Source organism: Simochromis diagramma, unplaced genomic scaffold (assembly GCF_900408965.1).
Source record: "Simochromis diagramma unplaced genomic scaffold, fSimDia1.1 OVJJ01000165.1, whole genome shotgun sequence".
Lineage (NCBI taxonomy): Eukaryota > Metazoa > Chordata > Actinopteri > Cichliformes > Cichlidae > Simochromis > Simochromis diagramma.
This window is the reverse complement of record NW_024387467.1, coordinates 720,463-733,965: the sequence shown is the minus strand read 5'-3', so window position 1 is coordinate 733,965 and position 13,503 is coordinate 720,463. Positions and strand designations below refer to the sequence as shown.

General features: G+C 41.7%; 1 protein-coding gene across 5 annotated transcripts in view; it reads right to left on the bottom strand.

Annotated features, from left to right (window-relative positions):
• Positions 1–13,503, bottom strand: part of dmd (dystrophin) — a 284,148-nt gene that overhangs the window by 107,489 nt on the left and 163,156 nt on the right. For 3 of the 5 annotated variants that reach the window (XM_040014765.1, XM_040014766.1, XM_040014767.1), the window contains 3 exons: positions 4,234–4,416; positions 2,838–2,972; positions 2,236–2,385 (listed from right to left, as the gene is read on the bottom strand). In XM_040014765.1, coding sequence (XP_039870699.1) covers positions 2,236–2,385; positions 2,838–2,972; positions 4,234–4,416 — 468 coding nt within the window. Of the gene's footprint in view, positions 1–2,235; positions 2,386–2,837; positions 2,973–4,233; positions 4,417–6,782; positions 7,750–8,005; positions 8,155–13,503 lie in introns of those variants that run through there. The other 2 variants (XM_040014769.1, XM_040014768.1) reach the window with 2 other exon arrangements.

The following is a 13,503-nucleotide window of genomic DNA, read 5'->3' as shown; positions in this document are numbered from 1 at the left end:
ACATTTTATGTATTTATTTATTTTACTCAATTTGCATTTTGAACATGTGTTGTCATCCTGCTTAATATAATAATAATGCTAACTTATTATAAGTGAAAACTAAACCTCTAAGCTTATATATAACCATATTTCACTTTCATAAGAAAATTGAATTTTAGTCAGTTTAAAGATGAATTGCTGAAATCTCCCTGAATCCCAATCCCTTTCCTTTCTGTAACAAGAGTTTTGCTCAAACAAAGCTTCGGATGATATATTCAGGCTCAGCCTATATTCAGACTAATGTGGCATTTTGAGTACATGTCATTATGTTCAAATTTTAAAACAATAAGATTTCAAAGGTCATCTGAAATCCCTGGGAAGACCGTGAAACTGACAAACAACCCTAGTTATCTGACAGTGTTGCTCATGAAACATTCAATTTTTGCCAGATGTAAGAAATAAAAATTGATTTCCTCAATGCCGTCTTTTCAGCTCAACAAAGGAAAAACATCCAGGCAATATTTTGCTCTCTGTGCACATTTTCTTCTCATCCATCATTCCAAGAAATACTCACTAAAACTCGGGTCCTGTCTCGCGGCTCCTCGTCTTTTTCATAGATAACAAATAAACAGGGCTCAGACCTACCCAGTCTCTCCCTACATGCATACATGCTGGTATAAATACCAAAACAAGGAGCAGGAGCTTCTGTTCCTCTCAAAAATACAAAAGGTCTGAAATAAAAAACACAAAACACGCACACACACTCTTGCAGTCTATGTAGGGTAGATAAACAAAAGAAGGCTTATCAGGCAGCAAGGAGAACATTAATCTGGTTCTATTGTAAGGGAGGCGCACAACTATGTCTAATCTGTCGCTGAGGATCACAGCAAGTGGCTGAGAATGCAATCATGTCATCGGTGATGACTGGAAGGATGGCAAAGGGACAAATGGAGGACAAGAATTAGGCAGATAAAGATACAAAAGGGGAGCAATGATTAAAAAAACAGTTAATGTGTGAAAATGGCGAGAAACACAAGATGTCTCAGGAGAATTACAATGAAGAGAAGAATCATTAATCAAGCTCAAAGAGAAGATGTGCGTGACAACAAGAAATCCTACCAGTGGCTAAAAAATCGAACTGTATTTTTAGAAGTTCTAGAACTTTTCCTGCTGATAAAGACCTCCACTTTTAGTTACGTAGTAGATCAACAATTAAATTACATAAAAGTACCTTTTGTTCACCGTCTAATATAGAAAGTTCAACCAAAACTTTATGTTTTATAAATATGGGACAGTCTGCTTCCCAGACTGTCATGAGCCATGAGCAGTAATCAATGGATTGACTTTTAAGACCAGCTGAGAGCAGGAGCAGGTGGTGCCACTCTTCAGTAAACAATGGCAATCAGTCACCGTAGTCCGGGAGATCCGCTCCAGCGTCACCGCAAGACCCACCCAGACACTAATGCTTATGGCTCAGACCCCCATAATTGTGCGTGAGGCAGACGCCCAGAAATGATGCTGTTTCACTTCTGCCTGAACTTTTTCCGGTGAGTTGTGAAAGGGCATGACACATGGCAGCATGTCCGATCTGAACCCTGACCCGGTCTGTTACAACTCGCGTCAACACACTGCAGACCCTGGACTCATATAGCACTCGATTTTGTTACCAGCCTACCAACCTCCAAGAATACAACAGTCATCCTTTCCATCCTCTCCAGGTCAGCACACAACTGTCCACAGCCTCTGAGAACGCTAAGTTACTCATTGATCAAGTTTTCCAGTTTCATGGTATCTGACTGAGGTCCACAATTCATCTGTTGCATGGAAGACTTTCTGCACTGCCCTGAGGTCCAAAAGCATGCCTCAGGCCATGAAACTGATTCTGTCATCAGTCCTTCAGCAGTGAGAGTTAAGTTACCGCCATCCCTGTGTATCCCCCCCATGTTTCATGTCTCCCAGACCAATGAATTATCAGGTTGTCCTAAAAGCTCCCTGTGCTGCAGCCAGAGTTCTGACAGTGACTAGAAAGTGCATGCTAAGTAGTTCAGTGACTAGTTCATTTGAGTTTCCCACTGTTACGTCCAGACAAAGTAATAAACTACACACATTCAGGTAAATGAGCACAAACTGCTCTCTGGCCTAAAACATATTAACAAATATGAAAAAAGTAGACTGCTTATTAAAACAATAAAGTAACGGTTCTTTCAGGTTTTCCACTGTGTGCTTACATTATAGTTCACGTGCTGTATATCTTACCCTCGCCATAAGTTCATCCCATCGGGTGTTGAAAGCATCCAACTTTTGCTGAATCAGCTCATCCAGAACACCTCCATCCATCAGGGTCTGGGCAAGTTCTCTGATCTGGTTCCTGTTGTCTTCTGGGTGCTGCAAAAGAACTTCGATGCTCTGCATGTACAGACAGAAAGAAATAAGAGAAACTACCAGTCAGAAGATCAGCTGATCGATCCCCAGTTCCTGCATATCGAAGGATCCTTGGGCGAGATAGTAAACACTGAGTTGTCTGCGTTCACTGGAATGATTAGAGAAAGCGCGTAGGCATCGATAACAGTGCTGTAGGAATGTGTGTGATTGGGTGAAAGCCCTTGGAGTCAGTTTCAGTAGAAATCCACAACACAAGTAGCAATTCATTCACCGTTTTCCACGTTAGGCTGCACAGCACACAAGAGGAGGGCAAGATGTGAGACACAGGAACAGCATACAGCAACATCAGTTACCATGTGAAGACTTCTGCAAGTGTGGATTAAATGTGTAGAGAATGGAGCAAAACTGCATTATTGATGTAACGTGGCAGAGCCACTCCTGGTGCTTTACCAGCTTTACACATGAATCACACTTACATCCAGCACCTTCTGTAGCTCATCAGATCCTCCCGGCAAGTTTTCTGTCTTGTCCAGTTTCTCCTCCAACTGGTCCAGAAAGGCATTCTCCTGCTCGATGTAGGACAGCAATTCACACCAACACGCCCACACCTCCTGCAACACAAAACAGACATGTGCCCTGAACTCACAATACAATTGTTAGAGGTAAGAAAGACTCTGGAGAATGGCAGAAAAAGAGCAAGAGTAGCAAGAGCTTCAGTCAAAGCTGAATTATTGCAAACTGCAAGACACAGATGTAATTATTTCTCAGGAGCATAATAGCAAAATCAAGCATTGATTAGTTTGTAATTTACCTTTTAATTAGGTAGCAATCCAGTCAAGCTGTCAAATTGCAGTTTAAATAATATATGACTATGTCTAGATTCATAATATATTTAGTAAAGACTTTGAAGGAATTAGATGAAATAAAAATAAGTGTAATTATTATTATTTATACAGGTTTTAATACCTACAGATAACCCCAATGTACCTCATTTTGATAAACACAGACACGTAGTACAAATACTTTGTTACTGTACTTAAGTAGAATTTTCACATATCTGTACTTTTTATTTTTCTGTCAACTTACGGTTACTGGCTACATTTTTGCACAAATATCTGTATGTTTCTGTAACTTCCTGTGCATTCAAACATCAAACTGATTTGAGCTTAAATAAAGGAAACAATGGAACATTAAAGCGATAAAAGACACTTCTTTGGACTTTCTCATTGTTCTGCGTATCTAAAATGCTTTCTAAAACAAAAACTACCAATTGTACTCAATCACGATCAAACAAGGAATTAACAGGCCTGCCCTTTTCATTGTAGAAGCTTTAGCACTGCTTGCATGTATATATTTGAGCCTGTTTTTACAATTTTGACCGTGTGCAACATAAATTCAAACTTGTGCATCCAATTTTTTAAGTAATTAAAGATGCGTACAGTACAATCATTCCACCCTTGAAAAAGAACAATTCAAATAAATAATTAAAATTACCATAACATTCATTCCCACGATGAGTGCGTGTAGACTACAATTGAACATAAGACTTCTTTTTAATGAGGCTTAGAATTTGATGGTAAAATGATAAAATGGAAAAAAGGAAAAGAAAAAAGTCTGAAAATTGGCTTGACTTGGTTCATTTCAGCCATAATATCTATTACACACTCTCTAAAATCATATCTACAGCAAAACACCCCTTTAGAGCTGTGCATGATGTATGCAAGCATCAGCCTTGAAGCCCCTTGTAAGGACATGACTATTTTACATAAAAGTGCATAACATTACATAAAATTTACATAAATGTTTTCTGTGCACACCAAGGTTGAAATTACTGCAGAGATAACAAATAAGAAAAGAAAGAATGCAATGTACCTCTAGAGTTTTACATTTCCCATCAAGGCGGCTGCACAGGCGCTGGTAGTTGGCTGTCAGTACATCCAACTCTGAGTGCAAAGCATCATGGGCTGTGGGCGGGGCTTTGGCAATGAAACTATTCACACTGGCAGTCAGGAGTTTGACCTTTTGCTCCTTAGAATGAACCTCTTCCTGGGCCGTCTGATGAACAAACAGACAAACAAACAGAGAGAAGCTGAGAGAAATGAAGCTTCACACTGCTAACAGAAAAACTGTGCAGTCTTTAATTTTACATCCAACAAAAAAGTACTGAATGAAGGAAAGTATACATTTAGAAAGTGAGGCTGTAGTAGTGAGACCTCCCTAATCCTTAACATAACATGAAATAAAACTGCATACAGTATTGTTGTAAGTTAAGTAAGGAAACGAGCTTATTTACTGTCTGCTTGCGGTTTAAATGAAGAGAAATGGTGGCGTAGTGATATGTTCCAAAATAGTTCCACATTGAGAATGACTTTTATTGTGACGTGTTGATCATCCAACAATAAATTTTCCACAGTACTTAGTTTGCATATGGTCATTGTATGTGGTTACAAAAGGGGAGGTGCTCAATTAAAGTAGTCGGTACTAGTCACACATGTAGGAAACAATGAGGACTCACTTAGCGGCATTATCAAGGAAACTTTGTTACCTTATGTGGCTCGATTCATAACACTTGCACACTTTGTATATGTTAGAGAATATGGATAAGTTTAAAACTTATAGGTGCTTTGGCTGTTATTTGGAACATATCACCGTGTTCTCATTTCTCTTTATGAGAGGAAGAAGTTTAACTGTTAGAGAGAGAAGCCTAGTTCACACAGCCAAGAGATTTTGAAAACTGTATGACTGAAGGAAGTGAAATAATAGTTACTGCAAAGGAAAGCAGAGAGAAAGAAGGTGCACCATTGTTTTTTGTTGAGTAGTTTAAAAATGAAAAACTAAGAGAGCCTTGCACTACAACAGCCAAATGTTGTGTCCTCTTTAATGCAAACAGGGAGTTTTGCCTTGAAGATGAAATAAAGAACAGCCCAATAGAAGGAAGTTACAGACTGTGAGTGATCTGGTATGAGAAACTTACTGGAACATCAGTCGACAAATAGGTTCATAAGTAAAATGAAGACTTGCTGACATGCCAGTTGGTTGGCAACTTAATCATGTTATGTTAGACATCATGCGTCTCTTATGTTGTTTAAAATCCGCTTTTTATGATATACCCAAAAGCTGAAAACCGCCAACTGACAGCACAAACTGTGGCTGACACAGTTACTGTCACGGTAAAAAGAAAGTACACGTTCTATCAGCAGGTGTTGAAATGAAAGCTCAGATGAACAGCACAACACATTTCACTGTGTCAAATTATTTGACAAAAAGTTTCTGAAAAACTTACTAAACCTCATGATTTAGTAGCATTTGGACCCAAACACCTTTAGTAGCCATTTCTTGAATTGTTTCTGTCTGATGTTATCAGTCTCTTACACTGCTGTGAAGAAATTTGGACCCACACTTCTATGCAGCGTTGTTTCAGTGCATTGAGATTTGCATACAATTATGCACAGCAACCCTAACGCGTGACTCTGTTTTGGCCATGACTAGCCGTTGGACAGATAGTATAAAAAAGGAGTTCATGGTCGATTCCATGACTCCAAGATGACCAGGTGACTCCCCTATTTGTATTGTGCATTTGAAGAAACCTAAGGGCGTTTAAGACTAAATACACAAACAAGCTAGAAGTAAAAGGCTTTGTTGAAGAGGTGAGTTTAAAAAGTTTCTTAGGAGACTCCAGTTACGGGGCCTTGCAAAGCTCAGATGGGAGAGAGTTCCAGAGGGTGGGGGGCTGCCACACTGAAGGTTCTGTCCCCAAAGGTTTGGAGACTGGTACAAGGGACAGAAAGCAGTCCCATGACAGAGGACTGCGTGTATGGGTGCAGCAGGTCAGACAGGAGAGCGAGGGATTTGTAAGCAGGAAGAAGGATTTTGTAAATAATGTGTGATTTTACTGGAAGCCAGTGGAGATTTATGAGGGTGGGGGTGTTCCCAGAGCTTAGTCTCTTGGAAGCCTGGTGGGTGAGTTCTAGAGTCTCTGCTACAGAGTCAGCTAATAATGGCTAAATCTGAGACATTAGGTTCATTAGGTGAAAAAAAGCCCTGCTTTGGTTACAGACTTGATATGAGCCTGGAATTAAAGTGGGAGTACAAAACAATATCCAGATTAGAAATGTCTGGGAATGGTGAGATGAGCAACCATCTATGTAGATTGCCAACCTCCCAGAGTAGGGCTTTGGGGACAACAACCAAGAATTCAGTTTGTTGGGTTGAGTTGGTTAGATGACATCCATTTTTTTATTTCATGCAGACAGCTGGCAAGTGATTGTGGGTAGAGCTGGGTGGAAGGTTTGGTACTGAGATAAAGTTGTATGTCATCAACATAGGAATGGAACCAGAAACCATGGTGGCGGATGATCTGGCCAAGTGGGGCATTAAGATGAAGAAGTGAAAGGGTCCAAGCACAGTACCTTGAGGCTCACCTTGGTTAAATGGAGCAGAGGTGGAGCTGGAGCCTCCATTGGTGACAAACTGTGTTTTGTTGAAGAGGTAGGACTGAAACCAGGAAAGTACAGTACCAGTGAGGGCAAGTTTGAGAAGCTATCTGGTTAGAGGTGAGAGAAGGATGGTGTGATAAATGGTGTCGAAGGCTGAAGAAAGGTCCAGGAAGATGAGGATGCTGATGTGGTCAGAGTCAGCGGCAATGAGAAAGTCACTAGTTATTTTGATGGGAGGTAAGGTATTTAGTTTTGCCAAAAATCTGCAATTTGGTATCCCCTGTCCAAAGGACAATGTTTCAGAGGTCTTGTGATGAACCTTCTGAGGCCTGTAAGTCTGAAATATGGATCTGTTCTTGCAGTGTCTCTGACCTTAGGGTGAATGTGCTAGGACATGCACTAGTAAGACTGGGAACCTTCCTGAATGTTTTCCACTTGTGAATGTTTTTCTCACTGTAGAATCATTGACTTCAAATTAATGGAAATAACCTTATAACCCTTCCCACACTGATGGGCAGCAATACTCTGTTGCGCTAGCTCACAGCTGAATGACAAGGTGTCAAACGCCATGTTTTGTTGTTCATCTGAGTTTGCATTTACTTGATTTTATGGTCTGCTGAGAACTTTAGAATTGACAGAATTGTTCTTTTTACTATGACTGCATATGGAAAAGTCTCAGCCTCAGCTTAATTGATTTGGTTTGGTTGAATTTCTAAGCTTCATCATTTTAAAAAAAAGTCTTAAAAATTATTGAATACCAAAAGGAAAACAACGACAGATGGTTGAAGGATATGAAACAAGACAAATGAGGAACAAAGAGAAAAGGCTTAAAGAATAGAGAGATGGGTGCACAAATAAGGGAATCAATATGCAGTGGTGTGAAAAGTGTTTGCCCCTTCCACATTTCCTATTTTTTTGTATGTTCGTCACACTGAAATGTTTCAGATCATCAAACAAATTTAAATATTAGACAAAGATAAAACAAGCAAACAAAAAATGGAGTTTCTAAATGAAGGTGTTAATGGTAGAGGGAAAAAACGCAAACTTACTTGGTCCTGTGTGAAAAACTGACTGCCCTTCCCTGTTATAACATAAATTAACTGTGGTGTATCACATTTTTGGAAAGCTGAGTTCAATTTCCTAGCAAGACCCAGGCATGAATACTGCACACCTGTTCTCAATCAAGAAATCACTTAAATAGAACCTACCTGACAAAGTGGAGTAGACCAAAAGATCCTCAAAAGCCAGACATCATGCCGCGATCCAAGGAAAATCAGGAACAAATGAGAAACAAGGTCATTGAGATCTCTCAGTCCGGAAAAGGTTATAAAGTCACTTCTAAAGCTGTGGGACTCCAGCAAACCTCAGGGAGCGCCATTATTCACAAATGGCAAAAACATGGAACAGCGGAGAATCAAGAGTGGCTGGCTGACCAAAATTCCCCCAAAAGCGCAGTGATGACTTATCCAATAGGTCACGAAAGACCCCAGAACAACATCCAAAGAACTGCAGGCCTCACTTGCCTCAGTTAAGGTCAGTGTTCATGACTCCACCATAAGAAAGAGGCAGGGCAAAAATGGCGACATGTCAAAAACCACTGCTGAGCAGAAGGAACTTAAACACTCATCTCAGTCTTGCCAGAAAACATCATGATGATCCCCAAGACTTTTGGGAAAATACTCTGTGGACGGACGAGGCAAAAGTTGAACTTTCTGGAAGGTGTATGTCCAATTACATCTGGAGTAAAAGTAACACAGCATTTCAAAAAACTAAAACCATACCAACAGTAAAATATGGTGGCGGTAGTGTGATGGTCTGGGGCTGGTTTGCTGCCTCAGGACCTGGAAGACTGGCTGTGGTAAATGGAAGCATGCAATCTGCTGTCTACCAAAACATCCTGAAGGAGAATGTATGGCCATCTGTTCATGACCTCAAGCTAAAGCACACTTGGGTTCTGCAGCAGGACAATGATCCAAAACACACCAGCGAGTCCACCTCCGAATGGCTTAAGAAAAACAAAATGAAGACTTTGGAGTGGCTTAGTCAAAGTCCTAACCTGAATCCGACTGACATGCTGTGGCGACCTTAAAAAGATACTTCAAGCTCGAAAACCCTCCAATTTGGCTGAATTACAACAATTCTACAAAGATGAGGCGACCAAAATGCTTGATGCTTGATAGTTGTTGCTGCTATGGGTGGCCCAACCAGCAGGTTTGGATATTTTTCCCCTTAATAATTAACACCTTCATTTAGAAACTGCATTTTTGTTTACTTGTGTTATCTTTGTCTAATATTTAATGTAGTTTGATCTGAAACTTTTAAGTGTGACAAACATACAAAAAAGGAAAATCATAAAGGGGGCATTTTTTCACACCACTGTGTTTCCTTTTGACAAAGTCACAAAGTGTAAAGAGATGATGTGAGCGAGTAAGCCAACATACTGATGAGTGAAGGAGCGTAGCTAGCGAGTTTCCATTCACCTTGTAGCAGAAAGCCAGAGCAGAGAAGAGAACGAAAAGCTTGAATCTCAACTTTTTCAGGGGGTGTAGAGAATGGCAGATGGATTGCTAAGGCTTTTGGTTATAGGGAAAGGAAATAGTGTCACATATTTACATCACAAATACATCCCATGAACGTTATAAAAAGCTAGCAAAAAATGTTTCAGTGGAGAATCACTGCAACTTTAATAGAAAACTGAGGCATGGGGACTTGAGACAGGATTGAAAAAGAGACACAAAGTTGTGACTGAGGGTATGTGAGTAAGACAAAGTGAAAGAAACATGTTTCTGTTAAGGCCAGTATCAAAATTGGTATCTGAAATTCAGAATCAGTATCTGAAATTAGCCAGTACTGGGCTAGAGTGACAGGAAAAAGTCACAAAGTATTGATATTTAGAATCTCCATATATGATTACCTATATGCCTATACGCGGTCAATACAAACAAGGACAGTAAGAAACAGTTTTAAATAGCTCTATATAGCATTATTATCACTTGTTTTCATCTGACCTTGAAGAATAGGTCAGAGGTCAAAAGTGACAGGATATTTATAATCTTTATATGCTTCTTACTATCCATCTATCCATCCATCCATTTTCTTCTGCTTATCCAGGGCCGGGTCGTGGGGGCAGCAGCCCAAGCAGAGAAGCCCAGACCTCTCTCTCCCCAGCCACCTCCTCCAGCTTATCCGGGGGAACACCAAGGCGTTCCCAGGCCAGCCGAGAGATATAATCTCTCCAGCGTGGCCTGGGTCTGCCCATAAAAACTATGAACAGAATCGGTGACAAAGGGCAGCCCTGGCGGAGCCCATCACCCACCAGGAACAAGTCTGACTTATTGCCGGCTATGCTGACCAAGCTCTTGCGACAGTCGTATAACGACTGAATGGCCCGTACCCAGACACCCCATACTCCCGGAGCACCCCCCACAGGATACTCCGAGGGACACAGTCGAGTTCCTTTCTTGACCTTAGAAACCAAACTTTATTGAACGGTTAATGATTTTCCATTCTAAGCTCCTACAAAGTTTTACCAGAATTCAAATCTTTTCGAATTCTTGATTTTAAAAGTAGAATAATGACATGCTGCCAAAAACAACCTTGGTGGGGGTAATTATTCTTAAAAGCAGTGTTCTGTTATTGGACTTCTGTGCAAACCACAGTTTGTCCATAATGAATTCCATGTTTGAACATGAGAATGTCCATGAGTGCATGTGGCACCAGGACAGCCTAGACAGCAGGTTGCTGATGGATTTTGCAATTGCATGACCAGATCTGCGGCCGCATGTTCTGGACACTTAGGTGAAGAGAGGGGATAAGCTGTCAACTGATCCCCACCACTTTCATTGCTGAGGCTGCTGAACTGAGCTACAGTTGCCAGGTGGTTGGTGCCTGATGGTTGCGGTGATAACCCTCAAACTAGCTGGTGGACATTGGAGGTGAAAGGAGCCGTCAGACTGGAAAAAGGAGTCCTATTGAATCTGGGGACAAGGAGGACAACTCATCCATCACTGGGGCGGGGGAGGGGGTGAGGTCACTGAGTAGGGATGGGAATTGAGAACCAGTTCCTGTTGCGAACCGGCTCCCAAGAAGTCCACAACCTACTTAGGTTTCTTCATATCTGGGTTAGTAAGGAACACACTGGGACGATTTCGAGGTACTCAGTACTGCATGAGTCCCTTCGCAGACTTCAGCTCCAGGGCCCTGCATTATCTTCTGGCTAAGACTCATACGATCAGGTAGTAGGAGTTTTTTGTTTGTTTGCTTTTAAATCAGAGCTCTGAAATCGACTTCCTGTGTAAGGATTTTTGTGGGCGTTGCTGGAGATCGAAACAGGTCATGGTAGTCAAATAAGTTTGGAAGGAAGACACTGGACTCCATTAAATGTTTTGAAGACGTTTCACCTCTCATCCAACAGGCTTCTTCAGTTCTAAAACCAAACGGTGGAGAGTCCCAGGTAATTCAAACTAGATGACAATGTTTATATTTTGGACCAAGAAGGCAGATTGTTTGAGAGGGAAGTAAATAAGGCCATCTATGTCCACTGTGAATGACAATCATTGAATGTAGGGGTTGATTATAACACCAACTGTCAGCCACCTACAATGCAGTCTTGAAATTCCTTCCCAGGCACTACAACCCCCACTCACATCTTGCCTCACCTGATACCTCTGGTTTAATAACCCACTCCTTTTTTACACCTTGGCTCATGTGATGACACACATGATTCACAGTGTTTCAACAACCTAAGGGAAAACCCTCACTAGGGTTTAAATACCTGGGCCTCTCCACCTTTTGGTTCTAGATTTGGAGCCTCTTAGATGAGAGGTGAAACATCTTCAAGCTGCCTAGACCTCATAATTAGTTGTGCCACACTTTGCAGCAAGAAGTGCAATCAAGGTTTTTGCAATAACTGGTAATGAGTCTTTCACATGGATGGATTTCTTTCCATTTTTCTTTGCAGAATTCTCTGTCCTGCTGCATAATTCAAGTGCACTTGAGTTTCAGGAAACAAACTGATGGCCTGTAAAAACCAAATTCATGGTTCCAACAGTCACAGCAATACGTTGAGGTCCTGAGCAGCCCTCGATCATCACACTACCAGTATCATGTTTAATGGTTGGCATGGTGTTGTTTTTTTTGTTGTTGTTTTTTGGCGCCTGCATTGCAGCTGTGGTAAAATGGAGACACTGATCCATAATGACGTCCAATGTTCACACAATCGGGGAAAAGCAGCAGCTGCTTAGTAGTGTGAGCTTTGGAGAGCCTCTTCTCCTACATTTTGTGAGGTGGAGGTCTCTGTTGTCACCATGGGCTAAGGAATTGCCAGCTTTTCCACTTTTCAAGAGAAATTTAAATCACGATTGATGCTGTGTCGCAATGGGATGGGTTGCGCCTCCCTGATGCCGCCATTCCGACTGGAGTAATGACATAGAGCAAGGATGTCAAACTAATTTTACATTGAGGCCACATACAGCCCATATTTGTACTGTACTGTACTAAGATGGCGCCAGTGTGCTCGGCAGGCCATCCTACCTCTTCTTACCCTCGTCTCTGTTTTCACACTTTTTATTTAGACTTTTGTTTGCTTTTTATTCTTGTCTTGGCTTCACGCCTCTCTGAGAACAATGCTTTAATCACACATGATCGGCTAACTCTGCTAAATATCCGGCCACCTCTCTTCCACGAGCCAGGGCCACCTTGGGACTTAGGAGACGCTACGCTGCTGCGTACCTGCCCGTCTACAAGAACTTTCTGCCTGCCTCCACCTTCCCTGTTTGAGAGGCGCTCCAAGAAACGTGGCGAGCGGAGTGGACTTCGGGTTCGCCTTAAAGCCTTACTTAAGGTACATGCTGCGGCTAACTCCTTTCCCATCCCGGACTTTCTGCAATTTTCATTCACCTCCCACCACCGGTCATCCTTCAAACTGCTCAGCCATCGCTGGATCTGCCCTGTTGGACTTGTATCTGACCTTTACGGTGTTGTGCTCGCCACTTCGGACTCTGGGACTCGCGCTCAACACAGGCACCTAAGCAAGCTGAGACGTTCCTCTGTCGGGGACGAGGTGACTAAGAGCCGGATGGCATTGTTAAACACAAGATCGCTGGTGAATAAAACCTTCATCCTAAATGATCTTTTTCTCACCCTGCCCCTGGATGCTTTGTTCCTAACCGAAACTTGGATTTGCCCCGGTGAGTTTTTCTTCTTCTCTGAACTTCTTCCCCCTGACTGTGTTTTTTTTCAGCTCACCGAGACTTTTGGGGAAGGGCCGCGTTTTTTAAAAATAAACTTAAACTTCGGCGACTGCCTCCTCCCTACTTCCTCTAGCTTTGAGGCTCAGTCATTGGAACTGACCGGCCCCTCTATGACTCTCCGCGCTGTGATTTATCGGCCACCCAAATACAATAAGTCTTTTATTCCCGAATTTGCGGATTTTCTAGCTTCTCTGTTTTTAAATTATGACGTGTTCTTATTTCTGGTGATTTTAATATACATATCTGCAGTAAGGAGGACTTCTTAGCCAAGGATTTCCTTGTTTTCACTGACTCTTTTAACCTTATACAATGGGTGAGTGCAGTGACCCATGTAAAAGGCCATATGCTGGATCTGGTCTTCCAATATGGCCTAGATATTAGCATTAAGGGCCATCAACGCGTCAGTACGCCACAGTGGCTGCAGAAAGGTATCAGAAGAAAAACTAATGATCCTT